This window comes from Lagopus leucura, unplaced genomic scaffold (assembly GCF_019238085.1).
Source record: "Lagopus leucura isolate 7727_CA_CO unplaced genomic scaffold, USGS_WTPT01 Super-Scaffold_100001, whole genome shotgun sequence".
NCBI lineage: Eukaryota > Metazoa > Chordata > Aves > Galliformes > Phasianidae > Lagopus > Lagopus leucura.
The window spans coordinates 37,007,045-37,027,928 of NW_024962262.1; the positions used below are offsets into that span (position 1 = coordinate 37,007,045).

Here is a 20,884-nt window from a genome sequence, read left to right on the forward strand (position 1 = left end):
TTGAATCCCAAACAACTTCTTGTTTCTTTTATACTGAGGAAACACTATAACAAGGCCAAATGTTTTAGCACAGAAGAAGAATAAAAAATGAAAATAAAACTTACTGTAGGGGAACAATTTTCTTCAGTTTGAAGAAGTGATGGTGAAAAAGCAAAAATGTAATCTAATTGTTTCAAAGGCTACCTTCTGTAGGAACAGTGATAACTATGTCCTTCTGAATAACTTATTTTCCAGCATCAAAATATGTGTGTGGAAGTTCTTGGTTTTCTCTTCAGACATCTTGTTGCCAGTATTTCAAAACAGCATGAAAGCGAGGTTCATAGCAGTTCCTCAAGTAAGAGAATATTTCCTTTAGGGGTTTTCATTTACCTACTATTGAATTGTGATATTATTTACATTTCCAGACAAAGATAGTAAGAAAGAACAATAATAATCCCTTCCTTCATGGAAAAGTCTTAAACTCAGCTAGAACTACTAATCTTCTCATATCCTATTGCAGCTTTTTATCTTACTGTATCACCTATGCAATGCTTTGAAATTCTTTAGAAGAAGGCTGAGCTAAATTTCAGTGCTTTTTCTAACTCTGCAATGGCTGAGCTGTTCAAAACTTAAAGATTTACTTGGTCAGCATTTGAAGTACTAGAATACTTCAATTCTTTGAGAACTTCCCTCTGTAACTAGAAACTGCCAAATGTATGCTTTGGGCAATTCTATCTACAATTAAGAAAAATCTTTTCCTGAATTGGGCTGGTCATTTGTATCAATTATTGATTTCTGATTGCAATGCCTTGCCTAATAGAGTGCATTAATCTTCTATGTTACTATATGTAGGAACACAATGTACAATACAGTTCAGACAGGCAAGAGTTACCTCCCTCAAAATGCACTGAGTTCTGGTCTTTATCACCTTTATATAACGACTTTTATGTGCTTGAATGAAGGAACAAAAACTTCACATTGTGGGAAAAGTTTTATGTCAGGAAATAGGTAATTGAATTAAATTCAGCACACAGTGAATGTGATTCAAAACATGTACACATCTGCTTCACACAGAAGAGCTTAGAACATTCAGAAATAGTTACTCAGGTACAGGAGGAGAAACATAAGGAACATACTCATAATAGCACACTATGGAAAATCTCAGTTTTAGAAAATAATGTTTTTCTAAACTGAATTACTTGGCTATGTAAATAAACATAAAACATTGCAATGGAATTTCCATCTTCTGATTAGTTTTTCATTGCATTTTCCTTGCATAATTTAATTACCACACTCTTCTCAAAAACTTGTGATTTACATATAAAAGCAGGGATTACTTTGAAATAAATCAAACACTCCATTAAATAAGTGATCAGATGAATAATTACAAGGAAAAAAAAGAATTTGCTCTTAGACTCAAAACCTACTTTCTAATAAAGCAGTTTGTGTTCAAACAAAATTTAACTCATAGAAGAGAATCATTGGAATTATTTTCACCTAACAGTACTGGAAACTGCTGAGTACATACAGACTCTGCTGCCTTGAGTTAGGGGACAGCAGAACTAATCAGAGATTTTGACAGCTATTAATAATGAGAGCAAAGAGAAGAGATTTCCTATGTACTTTTCTTATTCTTAAAAAACATCTGTTCTCCAAGTTTACTCAGTACTGCAATATGTCTGTGACATCTATCTTTCCCTCACTAAAGCAGAACTAGAGGTGTTGGTTTGAAAAGGCAACTCAAACTAATGTCACCTGGATGAAATAAAATAGTATTTCAAATTGAGAATATATTGAGTCTGAGGTAATGAATTTATGGTTGGATTTGGACTGCACCTGTTGAGGCTGCAATCAGGATACACGAGACTATAGACTTCTGATCATTTTGAAGTTCTCCCTTACAAATTCAGTTGAGTATTTACTCAAAATTAGTTGGGTAATTGAATGAGTAACATAATAACTCTTCAGTTTCATAACCACTTGGGAGACTGGCTCACCTATGTGCTGACGTCCAGGCAATAAATCTGGCCATGGTCCCCACTAGGCAGAAAGTTCTTGTCAAAAAGAATGTGGCAACTCAGACCAAGTACCTGCCCAAAAATGATTTGGCTGAAGGGAGTGTCTGAGCCTTTTGTTACAGGTGAAGGCTGGCAGAGATTACACCTGTCTGAGGTGTGAGCAGGTGGATGATCTACTCAGTATGGTGGCAGAGTCTAAGGAGGATGTGGAGAGACTAAGCAGCATACGAGATTTTTACACAAGACAGACTGATGGAGTATCTTCCTGCCAAACTTGCAAGAAAGACACCAGGGTGATACCCCCCATGCTGTGGTGGATCCCCTAGCCTGCCATTTTTGAGCAGAGGTAGGGGGTTCAAGAGATAAAGAGGAGTGGAAGCAGATCCCAGCTTGGCATTGCAAGCAAACCTCATCCCTATCCATCTCAGATCCCCAGGTGCCTCTGTGTAACAGGTTTGAGGCTCTTGAACTTGAGGAAGAGGTGAGTGAGGACGCAGTTGAAGGTCCATTCAGAAGGGTATTCAGGATGAGGTGGTAGACTCCATGCCTAAAGACTGCCTCTGCTAAGAAGGAAAGAAAGATAACTGTCATAGGAGACTCCCTTCTGAGAGAAATGGAGGACCCTATTTCTCAGCCCAGCCTGAACACAATTTCCATGCTTTTTATTGTTTTTCCAAACAGGATTCAGAAGAGCTAAAATTGTAGATGCCATGTGAAAAGAGATAAGCATATTATGCAGTGTTCATAACTGTGATCATACTTATCATGCAGAAATTAGAAGGTCCTACAAAAGGCAAATCAACAGATGCATCAAATACAAGTATTAATAAGTCTAATAAGACAAGGAGACAATTTGTATGGGCATGCGGTTCCAATTTTTGGACTCCTTTCACCATCACAGCTTGCTGGATCTGCTTGTCTACTCAGCTGCAGGTAGGCCTGATTTGCAACAGACAGATTTAATGCCTCATTAAGAGCTGCTTTGCCGAATGCAGCTAGACATGCTTAAGATTACAGTAAAGTAAATGGGATTGGGAAAGCAATAAAGAAATACAAGGTAATGTACGGTTTCGGGTAAAAATGATAAATTTGCAGGACATGCCCTCCATACCGACAAGCAACATGGACTGTAAGAATTTGCTCGACTAAGGAAGAAGAAAGAAAATATTTAAATGGCCTTTCCCACTGATTCTTCAGCTTAATGATTATTTTCTCCCTTCAACTCATCCTTTCAAAATTATTCACATATGTTCTTTTTGAATTTTCACTTCACAACTGCTAATGTGAGAGCACATAGAGTGGAAAGTAAAAAATCCCATAATCACTGCAGATAGAGGACAGAAAAGCAGAAGAGAAGCAAAGGAGAACATAGCACATAGTACCACGGCAAGCAAGCAAGAATACTTGATGGAATCTTAGATGGCAGTGATAGGGGAATTACCGTTCATGGGCGTGTAACTCACCTAGGATATGGAGTTATTTACATGAGCCTCAATTCCAGTTCTTCCTTTTCAACTGATGAGTGCAATGTTTGTGTAATCATGTAGAATGTTAAATGCAGAATGGGAATGCAGAATGTTAAATGCAGAATAAATGGAAAATGAAAAGAAGGGAAACTGAATAAAAAAGAATGGCAGGTTAAAAGTTTCCAATCCGTTCATACACAACTGTTTTAAGGAGTTTAATTACAAAAAAAACAACCATAATTGTGAATTGATTTTGATATACACTAAATCAAAATGAAGCAGCTAATTAGTAAACTAAATCTCTTCTGGTGTGTATGGTAAGAGTTTCTATTGAAGTTAACTTCAAAGAGTTTCTTTAAAATATTAGCATCAAACATTTTTTGAGCAACAAAGGAATATCCTTTGATAGGAAAATTCTGTTGTCCTATATTTGTGCCATGTAATTCTTATTTAAGAATTCTCAGTGGAATTATAAGGTACCTTGTAAGACTTGAGGAAAGAAGTATGCTGTAATTAAACGATAAAACAAGCTAATAACAAATCTGAAAATATCTGTGCAAGTTACAGAAATTTAGATGTTTTTTCATTTGAAAATCATCCAGTTGATTTTATATTTCAAAGAAAAAGATCTACAGCACTTTTAAAAATGGCCACATTAATATAAATATAAATAAAGCAATATTCCCGTTTATACAGTCATCCCTGAAAAAGAGGAAATTATAGAAATTCCAGTTATTTAATAAAGATTGGATTTATATTAGATAGTAAGGAATCTATTTATCTTTACTAATACCAATCTCTTTAATCTTGGCCAATGAAATACATACAAAATTGAAGGATTATTTGAAAGACATCAGTAAATACATACTCCCATAGTACTTGTATCACTACAAATTCTTCAGAGGGAATTGTCATCCGTGCTATACTGCAGTACACTGAATTGATATGTGATCCTAAATGTCAGTGTAATACAATCTGTACAGACATAGATGTCCAGTTTTCAGCTTTGGCAAATTCTATTTATTTTAAGCAAATGAAATCTGGTGTGATTGCTAACTAGAACGTGCTCCAAAACTTTTCATTAATATACTTATTTGAAGAGTAGGGCCCACTGGAAATGTATTAGCTCAGTATGAGATTCGATAATTCAGCTGGAATCTTGAATCTCCTAGGCGTTGAGCTGTCGTCAATGACTATCACAAAATTATGCAATTAGATAAATTATATAATCAACTTCTGTAGATGTCTTTCTATTCACAATAGAGCACCTAAGGTCATTAACTCTGAGCAGCACATTTAATTGTCAGATTCCTCAGACACGCCAAACAAATTCTATTACTCCTACATCTCTGTTTAACATTGTATCAACACCTATGCATAAATATGTATCCTTGCCCTCATTTGCACTTGCATGGCTCTTAAGTAATTTTTAAATTAGGTTTTACTTAATGTTGCTATCCCACCCACGACCACTTTTAAACCACAGTTACATAATATTCATTTTTTGCATACTATAGGTTATTCTTCTCTTGAACATCTAGTAGGATTAACCTTACCTGTTATATAGTCATGACAATAGTGTATACAAGGTAAATACTATATTGATTTACAGTGCTTTTTTGTTGCTGTTGTTGTTTTTTCTGCGACAACAGAACTTAAGTGTCAGTATTCTTACAATTTTCCAAGTAATCTGCAAGTGTAACTACAGATTGCAGATTACTACTACTTAACTGCTTCATATATACCCACTTGTATTACTGTACTTTCATTTCAATGATGTTTCAAGTTCCTGGTGTTTTTAGCTTAATACATTTGCATAAGCACATTCCTCAGAAAAGGTTTTGTAGCATCCACTATGCACCTTGTACATATACTAAACTGTCTCATCGTAAGCTTCTTATTGGCTTACAAAAACATCAGAATCACATCTGGAATTGTCTTCTTAGAGATCAAGATTTTCAAGAAACCAGTGGATTTAGGCATGTAAGTTCCAATGAAAAAATTAAGTACAAAACAATTCTTGGAATTGCTGAAGTATATTAGTACATCATTAATTCCAAGAACTAGGCAGTATGGAAACAAATGTGTTTGAGATTAAACATATGCAAGAAAGTAAATTTCTTAAAGCTACAGTACATTTAAGGAAATCCATTTTTCTCATTGTATTTATAGCTGGGAGAAATAACCAGTATGTATATATAGAAAAAATCTAGTTTCTCCTGTAAACCTGTAAATCTTCATGCTTTTATGGGGGAACATTTTGGAGGAGCACATCCCTTTTCTCTCATGGATTTATAGTAGTTTTTTTTTGTTTAAAGACTGTTTGACATTTAGATTTATTTTAATCTACTGTTTTCAAAGACTGAAAAAGCAATTCTGTATATTCAGAACATTAGAAATGAAATCCTTCTCCAGTGCCAGTGGTGGCATAGGTCTTGCTGAGTTGGATGCCAATTCTACTATTTCTCTTCCGTACATCTCCCGAATGGGAAGAGAAAAAATCTGGAGGAACAGAGCATGGAAAAAAACTGCTCTAGTCACATGCCCTTTACTACTAAGTGGATTTTTCTCTTTAAGGGGTAGAGTAGGAATAAATAAAACAAGGTCATAAACTTAGACCTGCAGAGCACTTACAAATTCCAAAAAAGAATTCCTTACAAATTTCAGAAACCCAGTCCAAGAGCAGTAAATCATTCTTGTTTGCAGTTTGATCAGTGAATAACAACCAGCCTCAAAACACTCAACTGAAAGGCCCACAAGCCAAAGTTGATGTATCTGTATCTAGTTTTTAATTTTTATTACCTAAAAATAGCCATCATATGAGGCTGGTTTTAGGGACAGAATTTTGAACAGAGAATGAAAATTGTTTCTAATCATAAATATTGAATATTATTCTTATAATGTTTAGTTTGAAAGTAAACTGCATTGCTTCATCTTTAAAATAATGTTCATCTGCGATAATCCAAGAGTTTTTTGCTTTGTTTTGCCTCAATTTTCTCTCTAAAGTGTTTGTTTGTTGACTCCATGTCAGCTACTGCTTTTGCGATGGATCTGCTCATATCTTTCCTTTAGAGAAATCTGCCCTAAAAAGCTTTTAAGCAGTAACAACAAGAACATAAGCCCTGTATTTTACTGGAATAAAAAGTAGAAAGCTAACTTTTTAAACAGGAAAAAAATAATGACAACTTAATCAGAAATCATAGGAATGAAAAAAGCTCGTAAACAGCTATCTCCTTGTCTAAACATCCTTGCAGGCAGATGACTGTTACAGGTTCATTTTTAGTTAACTCTGACGTTTCCCACTGCATTCTCTCTGCACAGTCTGCTCTATACTCAGAAAGTTTCTTCTATCACCTCTCTGAGGATGCCTACTCACAACTATCTCAAACATTCATAACACAGACTGCAAGATCCTAATGCTATTATGTACCTATAGCTTGCCTGACACCAGCCACATCCTTTGCAACCATTTCGGTGTGAAGTGTGTTCTGAAGCATTCCTGAAAATTGAACAAGGCTCCCTTCTAGCTGGGAGTACACAAATAAAAGTAAGATCCACAGCAAGATACAGACTAGGCCAGACTGCCATGCATTCCCATATACTTACCTGTGCACAAACAATCCCAATGGCACCATTAAGGGGACCAAGAAACAAAATCCTTACATGTTTCAATGATTTTAATGAGATTTAAACATATGACTTTGCTAGCTAAACTGAATTTTTGCTGAATATGGTATTCAGGAAACATAATAAGGGTGTGTACACCTAATAGCTTTAGATGAAAATTGTTTCCCATTAAAGCAAATCTGCAAAGCTACAAAGTTACAGAATGTTGGAATTAAGGTCACGTGCACGCGGTATGTGCACATGACAATGCAGTTTTCAATGATGTGGTCACAACAGCTCTGAATAAAGCTTCCAATCTTTTCAGTGAACTTGGAGGAGCAGTAGCATATACTTCAGTAGATAAGAACCTCTGCAGCGTGGGTGTGAGTGAGGCAGAGAATGGCATACGCAGGATGGCTTCATACTAAGGCAAAAAAATATTTTCTTGGGGAACTGCATTCGGTGTGTAACTGCTGAAAACTTTGCGATGCTAACCAAGCTGCTTGAAACTTTTTCCAGCCTGTCATTATTACAGTGGTCCTCATGGTAAAGCTGTCTGAATCAACAGAGTGAAAACATGAATTTCAAGTGCGTTGCCTGCAATGTCCTTCCACGCATTTCAAAAGCAAAGCAGAGTAGCGAGTTCTAGGTAGTTGCACAATATAGATATGCCTTTCTTTTTCCACTGTACATCTCCCTTTTTTCTCTATTGGTATTTCAGACTTTTGTTCAACAAAGTCATTTCAAAGAAAGTGTGCAATCTTCAGGAAAGTGGGAACTTCTTATTTTAAAGAGCAAATGTACAAAAATGGAAAAAAATTGGTTCGCAGAATGGGTGGTTACTAAAATCTTTCCTTTCAATCTAGCTTATCACTGAATGTGCGTAGCAGAATAATTACTATGGATCAACAACAAGCACTCAGTACTCAGATAGCAGCTACATTACGATAGCAAAACACTATGGATAGCTATGGCTAAAGTCTACCTGATGCCTAGCAGCACAGACATTTTTGCTTTAACAAGAAAAGGTTTAATCTCTCCAAACAAACAAACAAACAAACAAAGAAACAAAGAACAAACCCAGCACAGTAGTAGTACAGGAGGTATTCTAGCTCCACAAAACATGCAACAGGCATGCACTTAGCAGGAAAAAAGAGACACCTTGAAAAAAATAATGCAGATAACTCTCCAGAGACACAGAACTGCTCATCCATAATGAACTTGCTCAGAGGTCTGTTATGCTTGCTTCCTTTGTTTCTGCCCTGTTTCAGTAACTGCGGTGCATAAATGTGTGTATACTTGTATGTACAAAACAAAGAATTTCTGCTTGAGTGGCAGATAAGGAAAAGTAGACCTGAAAAGAGAAGGTTTATCAGACTTGGTTAAGGACAGTCACCACAGACCAAAAGTTACTGAATCTTGGACAGGAAAGAAAGTAAGAAATTAAAGATCTGTGAGCAGATTTATTGGTGGTGTCTTCTGAGGTGTGTGTAATCAGGCATATAGTCAGCTTTCACTTGGTGTTTCAGTTCCTCTTCTGAGTATTTAGGATCCTATGGAGGGAAGTAGAGACCAGAAATAAAGGAGCACCACACATGTACTCCCACTTCTGCCATATTAACAGCATCTGTAGTTAGACGATTTCTGAAATCAAGCCCATTAACGTATATATCTGCTTTCCTGAGTCTGACTTTTCTGAAAAGAATATGCTACAGAAATGAATACAATTTATTTGTACCTCGAGCACTGTACAATTAATAAAATAGCAGCACTTAGCAACATTTAAAGAACAAACTCTCGAGCTTTATTCAGTAGCTCAAATTGGAACTTCCTTAGGAAACTTACAACAGCTACTAGACAAACTTAGGGAAAAAATCCAACTTAGTTTAGTGCCACTGTTCCAGCTGTGGTTTACTTCTGTCTCTCTCATCTTATAAGAGAATATAAAAAAAAAATCTACTGTATCATATCCTTAGCCCTACCAATGTAGTATTGTTTTCTAGCTTTTTTGTCAACAAGAAAGCATTTTCTTGCTCCTGCACGAACTCTTCCACAGAACCTACAAACATTTTTGCTAGAATTTTTCTCTTATTTCCTTTGTATCACATAATGTATACTCTGTTTTTTCTGTTCTCTCTACTCTCTCCTTCTAGTCAGCATTAACAATCAGGCATTTATTTTTTTTTTTTTCCAAATCTAAGGATTGTACTTCATCCTTCCCCTCTGTTAAGAAAGAATTTGTTGAAAAGCTTTCACCTTGTGAAAATCCAATTGCTGGTGCCAGATGGTACTTTTACTCTGTTAAAAGAAAGGAAGCAAAGAAGGAACACTGGCTGCCATAACATGCCTAATTATTAGCAGGCTGCGTAGGTATGAGTGGGATCTCATCAAACACAATGGCTCCCTCCATTCTACACACTCTTGTAACATCACAGAAGCTTGAAGACTTGAATAATCTCCTTTGCCCTGGTACCAGACCTGCCAGTATGAATCCATCATCTCACAGAACTGGTGAGTTGCAACACAACCTCTACACCATCTTGGGTTGTCAGAAATAAAGTTGGAGAAACAATTGCACCAGAAGAACACAGAGATGACACTGAGGTTCAGAAAAGACAAAGAGCCAAGTATTATGTACAGTAAACACCAAGGAAGTCAGTAGCCATCCTCCATATGCCACAATGCTCATGCCTGCTGGGCCTCAAAGCCCCTCTTTTCAAAGATCTGAGGTAAGTGCAGGAAGAAAGAGTAATCCCAGGATGGGGAAGAAAAATTATGAGGGAATCAGCTTAAAGATTTGATTTACTGATCTCAGCTGCAGCCTTCTAGCTTGTAAAAAATGCATATGTCTGACAGTTCTTCTCGCCACTTTAAGATTCGCAAAGCATGAAGGATGAAGGTTTTGAAATGACTGCACAAATAATTCTCATTATAACAACTGCATTTATGTCAGTGAAATCACTCATATAAAACAATGATTCTCAAAGCTTTAGGTACCTTTTACTGATTTCAGTAGGATTCAATAGATGCAAAAAACATGAAAATTCAGTATGCGTGCTTGCAGAAAAAGGACTCCATTTTGCTTTAAAGCAGCATACCAAAAATATACACATACAGAATTATAGTATCATACTTTTAGTGTCATTTAGGTTAGAAAAGACCTTCAAGATCATCATATCTAACTGTCAACCTGACCTATCAAGTTCCATCACTAAACTATATCCCTTAGCGCACAAATCTGGAGCCTTTCACACATTCCAAAAGATTAAAGTTCTTGAGGTGTTTTTAAGCAACATCTTTAAAGAAACAATATAGTTTGAGAACTCAATGGCAATTAGACTGTTCACAAAACAAATAAACAAACAAAAAAAGAGCTGGTTTTCATTATGAAAACAAATGTGATTTAGAACTTGAAGCAGAAATATTGTCTTTGTAACAAAAACAATGTTCTGTTTTTGCACTGTTTATTAAATTTTGAGGGATACACAACATTTTAAAATAGATTATTATGGACTAGTGAAGAAAATGAAGATACAGACCTTGGCTTTACATATTTATCCCCAAACAACTGGCACACCAAAAATGGGAATGTATACCCCCTCCACTTGGGTGCACACTGTAGAAAAATGGACACCATCAGATTCTCTGATGACCTCTGGCAATGCCCACCTCCCACTGCTGGCTGCATGAGAAACCTGTGCCTTCATGATCCTGACACTGGCTTCAGCTAAGGGCTTATGGACACTTGGGATGAATTAGGACCCTGCTGACTCCCAGAGGAGTTATGGTCAGTGTTTGCAATAATAAGAATATGATAATAAAAGGCACAGACTTTTTTTTCCCATAAATATATTTATGAAAGAATGAGCTTAGGTGTACTTAGGAATCTTTGTAAATGAACATTTTCATCTGAATAGAAAATTGCCACTTATTTCAAGATTTACTAAGAACTGCTTTTTAAGCTCCGATTCACTCAATTACTCTTAGGAACTTCACTGAGGAGTTGAGAAAGCCACAGGGCCCATGTAGTCTTCCTGTGACAAAGTAGAAGTACATAAAACACAAGAGGAAATTCAGCATCCCCCATATGTGAATTATGTGCCCTTCAGATTCACTATAGGAATCACTCTCTAAAATGACCACTGAGGAGACCCAACAATAATAAAAAACATTGCCGAGGGATACTTTTAAGAGTTTCAAAATCCTGTAAAGATCAGGAGTTTAAAATCTAACAATTTATAGAGCTGTAGAACACAATGTTCTACGTAATTCTAGTGAAAAGAGAACTTTCTTAGAGAAATATTAGAAATATGAAAAATACTGGGGCAAAAACAAATCTCACAAAGTGAAAAATTCCTGCTAGTTTTATTCTAAGACTCTGCAGTCTTCCACTTTGCTTAGATTTGTCATCCAAGTTACAGCTCAAAAGGAAGTCATGCTGCTGCTGCTGCTTCCAGCACTTTGATTGCTGTAATTGTGCTGTACACAAAAAAGCTACATGACAGTTTAAATACCTGTTTTCAGTTTGACGGGATTTGAAACACTGGACATATTTAACCCCAGAAATAAAAATTTCTAAAGGAAACTCAGCTGAACTTTAATTTTAGTGGCATTACTGAATAGTTTCTATAATTTACTGACACTTAAGTGCCCTTCAAAATGTAAGTGCAAATTATTAGTACCGGCAGTACTGAAGTCCGTTGTTGGAAAAAAAAAAAAAAAAAAAAAAAAAAAAGTCTGTTCTGCCTGTTCAGATATCAGCAAAAACACTTAGGTTAAAGAAAGAAGCATACAGCCAAAGCAGTCTTTTAAAAATATAACAACTTGCGTATTTTTATCATGGGAGATTTTTTTTGCAGGTTAAATTGACCGCAATGTTGAAATGATTGAATGTCTCTACTTAATTCTCCTGAATGTGTGAAAAAATGTCTCTGCAAAAGAAAGTCAAAATTTAAAAAAACACCTTATGTGAAACTTATTAACGTTGGGCAGGAAGTTTTTCTGGGGCCCCGTTTGAAAAATTAGGGTTACACAAAAAGTTCTACTATCCACTTGTCCAAAAAGAAGGGGAAGTTCAGAGACTTGGCTTATTCTAAGTGCCAGCCAAGTGTTCCATAAGTCTTACATATAGAGGTACCTATACCTACTACCTCTGAAAATTTCAAATCCTCAGTCTTAAATCTCCCAAGGAGATGTCAAGGGCATCATATGACCATGTCTTCATTTGCAGCAGGCCCTCCACTAACAAAGAATGCTGCCAAGGAAAACCATTACTCTCTCACAGGCTTAAATTTACCTGATTAATCTTTGTGATGGGATTCTGAATCTCTAAGTCTGCAGGAAAATTACATGTCCAAGCTGAGGAATTCATGCTCATGAAATCTACTTGTTGAAATATAGAACTGGGATGTCAGTATGCCCTCTTTCTTTCTTTTTGGCTTCTGCAGTTATACTGCTATAAATTGTGCTACTGATTCACTTTCATTGTAGTGAATCAGAACAGTTTATGTAAACAAAAAACTATGGAGAAGAAACTATGACCACAGAAGAATTGAGAACGCTTTGTTAACTTGCTTAGTTTTAGTGGTTACAAAGGATAAAGAAGACAGCCATGCAGGGAAGAAAAAAAAGAGAAATAGGGAAGAAACAGAGAAGGCAAGTAAGGCATGCACACTGGCAGGTTGGTTCTATGCCTTTTCAGGTGGAAATATGCATGCAGTTCTAGTCATTCTTGAAGTGACTTTTCCTTTAAATCATTGAATCATGGAATGCCTTGGGTTGGAAGGGACCTCAAGGATCATCAAGTTCCAAACCCCTGCCATAAGCGCGGTTGCCAACCACTAGATCAAGTACTAGATCAGGTTGCCCAGGGCCTCATCCAAACCAGCCCCATCCAGGGTTGGGGCATCCACAGCCTCTCTGGGCAGCCTGTTCCAGCACCTCATCACTTTCTCAGTTAAAATTTCTCCCTGACATTTAATCTAAATCCTTCCTCCTTTAGTTTAAAACCATTCCTGCTCGTCTTATCACTACCTATATGTGTAAAAAATTTATTTCTCTCCTGTTTATAATCTCTCTTTAAATACTAGGAGGGTCTTCCTGTAGCCTTCTCTTGTTCAGACTGAACAAGACCAGCACCATCAGCCTGTCTTCAGAGGAGAGGTACTCCAGTTCTCTGGACTGTCTCCAAAAGCTCTACACTTTTGTGTACTGGAGGCCCCAGATCTGGATGCAGTACTCCAGGCAGGGCCTCATGAGGCACAGTAGAGAGGGTCAATCCCTTCCCTCTCCATGGTGGTAAGTCCACTTTCTGATGCACCCCAGGACACTGTTGGCTTTCTGGTCTCCAAGCACACACTCCAAGCTGGTTCATTTTAAGTTTTTCATCTACCAGTACCCTGAAGTCTTTCTCAGCAGGGCTACTCTCAAGGAGTTTTTCTCCCAGTTAGTAAACATTTCTGGGATTACCCTGACCCAAGTGCAAAACCTTGCACTTTGCTTCACTGAACTTTATTGTGTTCACTAAGTTCACTAAATGAATGTAGACAATAGCGGACAATTAGAAGCACTGTCAAAATTACTTCAGGAATTTAATAACCTATTAGTTAATTAATGTTAGTGCCATAAGGTCACCTATGGGAGATTTTAAAATTCTCTTGGGGAAATAACAGTCTGGTCACCAGATACACCAGCCTATTTTTTTAGCAGTGTTTCCTGATACCCACAGTCTAGTTTACTTTTAGAAACTTCCTCATCACTGCTAATTCTATATATAAGCACAAATACAAAAATAAAGTACCTATCATCCACATGCCATGGTGTCTCATTTGTTACTGACTGCACATTATAAGAGCTTATGATCATGCCATTGAAAATTTCTGTAGTTCCAATTTTTTTTATTAGAAAAAAAGAGGATCAACTTCAACATCAAAATCAGTGTTCTTTGTAGTGCAAATTTACTATTTATGAGTAATCTTAGAAAAATAAAATTCCTCAATTGAAATCAGTTGAAATGCTATGCATTTGCTTTAAGTGGCTTCTCCTGCAAGATATTCTGGAAGCCAAAACAATAAACGGGTTCAAAAAAAGGCTGGATAAACTCATAGCTGACAAATCTATCAACAGATGCTAAGTATGATACCCCAAAATTAGCATCCACTCTAGGAAGTCCCTAAGTGTATGTTTGCTTAAGTCCAGGATGGAGAATATGATCATTAATTTTTCTCTAGAAGTCAGAGAAGAACAATGTATATTTGCTTATTTCTGGTAATGGTCAGTTTTGAAGATAAGACACATGTATTATTTGTCTGCTAGTTTTATGAGTACTCTCATACCTACAATATGTAGCTTACTGTTTTTCAGGTCACTTTTAGTAAAAAATAAACGGCAAACTCAACCATGCAGAAAAATTAGTTGGGCAAAATTTGTTTGATCCTTCTTTTTTATGGGATTATCTTTAATAATGTTGTTTAAAAACACACCAGGATCCTCAATCTTTCTTAATGTGCAAAAGGCCCATGGTTTGTAGCACTGAGGGACAAGATTTAGTGATATGATTCAGTAGGTCATGTTGACAGTGGCACATAGAATCACAGATCAATGGAACGATCATAGAATCTAAGATCATCATGTCCAACTGTTAACCCATCACTACCATGCCCACTAAACCATGTCCCTAAGTGCCACGTCTACTTGTTTCTTGAAGGTCTTTTACAACCTAAACGACGCTATGACAATATGAATTTGTATTAGAGAAACAGAATGGCTCTTAACAGCATAGCAGTTCATTTTCATTATGGCCTGTGTAGCCCCTCCTCCAGATAAATGGACTACAGTCATTTCAACTGTCTGAATTCAGTACTTATTTCAAATGACATACTGTTTAATGTCAGTTTACATTCCTAGAAGCGACAGTGAATTGCAGCATCCCAGGAGAATACTCATTGCTTCTTCAGTTACCATTGTTACTGTGGTTGAAAAAACCCTGAAAAAGGGAACCAGGCAGCAGAGGATGGTCACAGCTTTACCTTTCTCAGGTGATAAGACATAGAGCCAAAACTTGGCTCTATGTCATAGAGTACACGGTGAACACTACTCCATTTTGTGAATTCTCAACCAGTTTAAGAGCTAGCCAGATGATTGAATTTTTATCTCTCTACTCCAGACTTTCACCATTTCTTCTCACATATTGTGGAGAAGATTTTTCTTCCCTTTTTTTCATTCTAAGACGGGACTTCAGCTACTTGAAGGAAAGGTATTTATACATGTATTTAATGGGAAGGAGAGAATAGGACCAAGTAGGCATACTTTTTACTGGATTCCAAAGTTACAGTAAAAGGCGAATAACCACATAAATAGCAGTACCATGCTTTTCTTGTTCATTAATAATTACTTCCCAAGATAGAGGAGAAAAGCCATTTGTGGTCTATTGTAATTCCTGCAGTGAAAATCCCTAAAGAAAGGCTTAATCTCGTTTCTCTCTCATTCAATATATCCATTACGAAACTGCTAAAATGATCAAAGAATTATCAGAAATTGAGTATGTCTCCTCCACCCACCTTATGTTTTCTGTCTTCCTATATTACTTTTGATCTCTTTATCCTTGCCTACAAGATTCTCTAAAGTTCTGTAATATATACACCCATTTTGTGAATATCACACAGCATGAAGGACTAACTTTTTTGAAGTAAAAATACATGATTAAATTTCTGACATTAATAGTATGTTCAAGAGCACTGTAATCATAATAATGTATCTTGCTTTTTGAGATCATAGCTTTGTGACCTTCTATTTCTTCCTTAGATGGAACACTTAAAATTAAAATGGAATACTGTATTTTTAATCTGTGGAGGATTTTATTATAAGAATATGAGTAAATATGCAGTCTGTGAGTAAGTGACCATTTCTACTCACATGGCATAGAGAGTTCCCAAGCTTTTTATAGTTGCCATTCCATTGCCAGCAGTGTGTTTCATTTCTGCTGGATGCGTGACCCCAAAACAATAGCAGGAACATGGAATTTTCTGTCCACCTATGTTTCTATATTTTCCAGAGGAACTATATTTCAGACTTTGTTCATTAAAACTTTACTAAAAAGACTAAAGATGTAATTTCTTGGTATTAGCAATAACAGTTTCATGGAAGGCATGTGAGTTGAAGCTTTCCAGTTTAGCTTTAAATTTGTATACACATTTTACAAGACTATGTGATCTAGAAGCCAAAGGGAAGGAAGGAGTGACAAAAACATCAGCAGTCTCCAAAATTTACAGGAAAAGAATAAGAAACACAGAATGCTTTTAACATGGGATCAAAGGGATAAATACATCCCCAAAGAGCTTTTAAATAATTTTTTTTTTTAAAGTCTGTTACTCAATTTTTCTTTATTTGTGAACTGAGAGCTTCCTACTGTGCTTGTAGGAGTAAGTCATGGTAGGCAGGAAGTTCTAACACACTACAATGTGTTAAAGTAATACCAACAGTGGCAAAATAATGTGGCAATGTGGGAGCCTCAGCATGAAATCACGCAAAATGGTTGATGTTAAAATGGCAAGCACAAAGAATATTTGTCAGTGACAAAAGAAAATCAATATTTAAGATCAATGCCAGTCATGGGGAGCAGTGAGAACAAGTAACAAAAGACCACAAATCACCTTTGAGAACACTTAAAAGAAAAAAAAGAAAAAAAAGTAAAACAATTACACTGAAATAAAAGCCTCTTTGGCCCACGTTGGGATAGATTTGCAAGTCAAAATCAGAAACAATACTGTTACTGATTTCTCATGTTGCCACTTCCAGCCAGCTCTAAAATGGTAAAACTTACTAGATGGGTGTATGAGTTAAATAAGATTCTGAAATACCAGATTAACATCCATCTTTTAATTTTAATCATTTTTTAACTGGTATGAGATTGCATACAAGAGCACATCCCAAATCTACCTTTATGCCATTTCTGCCTTTATGCCAGTTCTGCCTTTATGCCATTTAGATGTGGTGCTCAGGGACATGATTTAGTGGAGGGTTGTTGGAGTTAGGGTAGTGTGGTTATGTCGTGGTTGGACGCAATGATCTTTAAGGTCTTTTTCAACCTGAGTGAGTCTATGATTCTCTACAGCAACAGGACAGGAAGATGGGCTCTCCAATGCTCACCTGCCCAGCACATTTTTCACGAAACAGGATTCTAAAAGGTGTTTGAAAACCCCTTTTTTAGAACAGTGGTGACAGAAGTGTAAAGACATGGCTATCCTTCTCATTAGGTCTGATTTAATTAGGCAGTTTGTTGCTACAATGATGTGTTTGAGTGAGACAAAGTTACAATAGAATGATAGAATCATAGAATCCTCAGAGTTGGAAGGTACCTCTGAAGGCCACCTAGTCCAATTCCCCTGCAATGAGCAGGGACACCACAGCTCGATCAGGTTGCCCAGGGCTTGATCCAGCCTTGCCTTGAAAGCCTCCAGGGACAGGTCACCAACTACATCACAGGGCAACCTGTTTCAGTACCTCACAATCCTCACTGTAAAAGATTTTTAGCTCTGCACAGAGCCCACAGAATACTTGTCTGAATTGTTACTAATTCAAGAATGCCATTGCTCTACATGTCACTGCAATGTTATGTCTAACCTAGGAAGGCCTTCTAGGCTGAAGCACCTGAAACATGTTTGGGAACTAAAAATGACAAGGGCAAAACTAGTAAAATCTGACAGACACAGCTAGTTGACCTGAAATGTCTTGAAAAACTGCATTTGAAAGGCTTTATATTACTTGTAGCACACAAATTATGTCAATCTTTCCACCGTCACTGGCAGCTTTAGAGAGATGGATGTGTACTTAATTAGATGGTACATGCTCATCTTATTGAAGTGCCTCTCAAGTAGTTAGTAAACACCACAACAGCCAAATCTGGGAGGGATACATACACCTTACAACCTTAAGGAATGAGAACTAAATCAAAGATGCCTATTAAGTAATTTTCTCAAGCTCTGCAGGAAATGTGTACTTGGCCAATAAACTGAACCCAGACCTCCAGAGTTCCACTCCATTTCCTTAGCTGCTAAGATACTTCCTCTCCCAAAACACAGCACAGTTTGTTGAGAAAGTAAATTCTAAATAATGGCATACATCAAATAAGTGAAATTTCACCAAAGCACAGACTCAGACTCATGCAACTATTGAAAGAGAACTTCTAATAGTGCTCCCTTTTACATTCACAGCAGTAACATTTAAAGAGCCCAGAGAGAAATTACTAAAACCAAACTTACTACGGAATTTAATTAAAATGATACAGAACAACAGAAAGACTTCACTACCTTTTTCCAAAAAATCCATCTTTCACAGGATATTGAAGGACAAAATCCTTAGATATTAAAGGTCAGAAGAATGCATATGAATTGAATGTACAGCAAAGTAAGATGTATATTCTCCAATCTGATTAACTCTTTCCTAAATTCAGATTTATAAATCATGTTTCTCTTAAGGAATAAAAGCCAACCAAACCATTGAAAAACAACAACCACACTACTCAGTAAGGATTTCATGCATAAAGAACACCTTCAAAATACTGCAAGGGCTTTAAATACATGGATTTTTCAGAAGCCTACTTTCTTTTTACTTTTAGGCAGATAGAATTGAAACAATAACTCATGGTGAGATGAATAAAATTCTGAGTCTTTATCTAGACTTTGATGTTTTGCTTTCTTTGGTCTGTATTTTTGTCTTTGTTTCACTAGAATGAAGCCCATATGGGGCACTATTTTAATGAAATAGTATTTTAGTGCATTGCTTTCTTTTGAATGCCACTGACATCCAGCAAGGTCATAGAATACTGGAAAGCCTTCAGATTTTGGTAAAGGAGGATGAGAAGAAAACTGTAGTTTTTATTCAAGAGTACTAAGCAGTCACTGATGCAGGAGGTTTACATTCTCTGGAACATATTTTATCATTTGTTCACGATTCCTAACAAGGGCAAAGGCAGACCAAGTAAATCAAATGCTATCCTAACTTTCACATGGAGGCATTTTCACTGTCAGTTCAGCTCTGTTTTATCTACGCACTCAAGATAGTTATTTTAGAATACCACAAAAGTTGTTCCTGTTGCTTTCAAAAACAAGAATTAAATTTGGGAAAAGAAATAGTCAATCACTATCCACATGCATCTTCCCCTCCTCAGTGAGTCTATTTTCAAGATGGAACCAGAGTAATGAGCTTATTCATTATGACTAATCATGCTTCTTGGTGTGTATAACTGTATTCTGTCATTAATAAACAAGTATGTCTGTGGTAAATAACATAGGACTGGATTTGATTTATATGAAAATTCTGAGAGATAAAGAAAGATTACTTATGTTGCTTAAAGTAAACATATACATATGTATATGTATAAAAAATTAAATATATTTCTCTTTTGAGCACACAGTACAGAGCATTTATAAGGAATACATTTTTCTATTTTCTCACTCTGAGTGTCACACACTTTTTCTTAATCTAACAAATTTTGAAGAACTGCAGAATTAAATGCATTTTAAATGATTTTTTGATTACAAATACTGTAGCTGCTATTATTCACCATAGTCCTTCTGCCAACATTTGAGCAATGCTGATTACACATAGTAATTTATTAAAAAGCAGTGCATACCTGTAGACATGCGGGAGCTCTACCTTGGGGTTTATTAACATCAACAGCCACAAGCTGCCAACCTCCAGCAGCATCTTCATGAAACATCTTGAAAGGAAAAATAATTGTCAGAAATGTTTTACATGCCAATAAGTACAAATGAAGTATAAATAAAAGGATAATAAAAAGAATATTATAAAGAATAAGTACAAGTGAAAGTCCTTAAAGACTTTCATGGTAGTTAACTTAAAATGAAAGAGGAATAGTTTTTATTGCTGCAGAAAAAAAGCAAGCAACATGCTCTCTTCCCAACATGAATAAGTTCTGAATTTTACTCAGGTAACATCAAACACAAGGTATCTCTGTTAGTCCTAACACAGAAACTGATTCAATTTAACTCTGATCCTTACCATCAGATAGTGGTACCCATTCATAATAAATTTCTTCCTTAGTATACTTAATCTGAAGAAATACAAACACATTTTGACCTAAAATTAAGTTTCACAATGTATTTTCAAATAAAAGATAATTCTTGACTTTTTCACTGGCAAAATTATTTTAGTCCAAGGATCAGACTTCATTTTTCTTGCACCAATGGACATTAAGAGTAGTTGTGAAGTACTTCTATACTGCTACCCAAAGCTTTTAATTTATGTAAATAGCTGAATGATATCCCAGCAATTATGATGTAAATGGAAAAAATTCTCTTGACCACAGTGGTACTTACTTTTTACCAACTCCTTTTTCCAGGGGGAAAAAAAGTGAGAAACAAAAGGACATAAAAGCTGTACACTGCTGGGGTTAAGAAGCCATGTCTGGGAGTGATTAACACTGCCCATGAAATGCCCTTGATAGAAAATGAAAGGCTCTACCATTTTTATTGCTGTTTGAGAGTGTGCATATATTATGTAATGAAGCAGGGAAAAGTTCCCACCTCACTCCTATCCTTTTCTTGACACTCAGAACCAAGCAGTCCATCTCTAGAACACAGCCACAGCAGCATGGCTGAAGGCTAAAAGCTTTTTCATTAGACTGTGGGGAGTGTCACATAAATGCAGTTGTGATTATGTTCTTGTGTAGCATTTAGGTACCAGGAAGAGTTGCCAACTCGTATCAGCATTTTCTTCTCTTTGTACCATGCTTTAATGTGCAGAGCTGAAGGGTTTTGTGAGAATCTTCCGTTTATCCTTCTCCATAGTCCCCTT

General features: G+C 36.3%; 1 protein-coding gene across 2 annotated transcripts in view; it reads right to left on the reverse strand.

The window, feature by feature from the left end:
• The window catches only part of NALCN (sodium leak channel, non-selective), a 199,240-nt gene that overhangs the window by 104,900 nt on the left and 73,456 nt on the right, over positions 1-20,884 (reverse strand). Inside the window, exon 9 of one of the 2 annotated variants that reach the window (XM_042867265.1) lies at positions 19,701-19,787. The exons of the other annotated variant lie outside the window; for it this stretch is intronic. Within the exon in view, the coding sequence (XP_042723199.1) occupies positions 19,701-19,787 (87 nt within the window). The remainder of the gene's footprint in view (positions 1-19,700; positions 19,788-20,884) is intronic. 2 annotated transcript variants of the gene reach the window in all.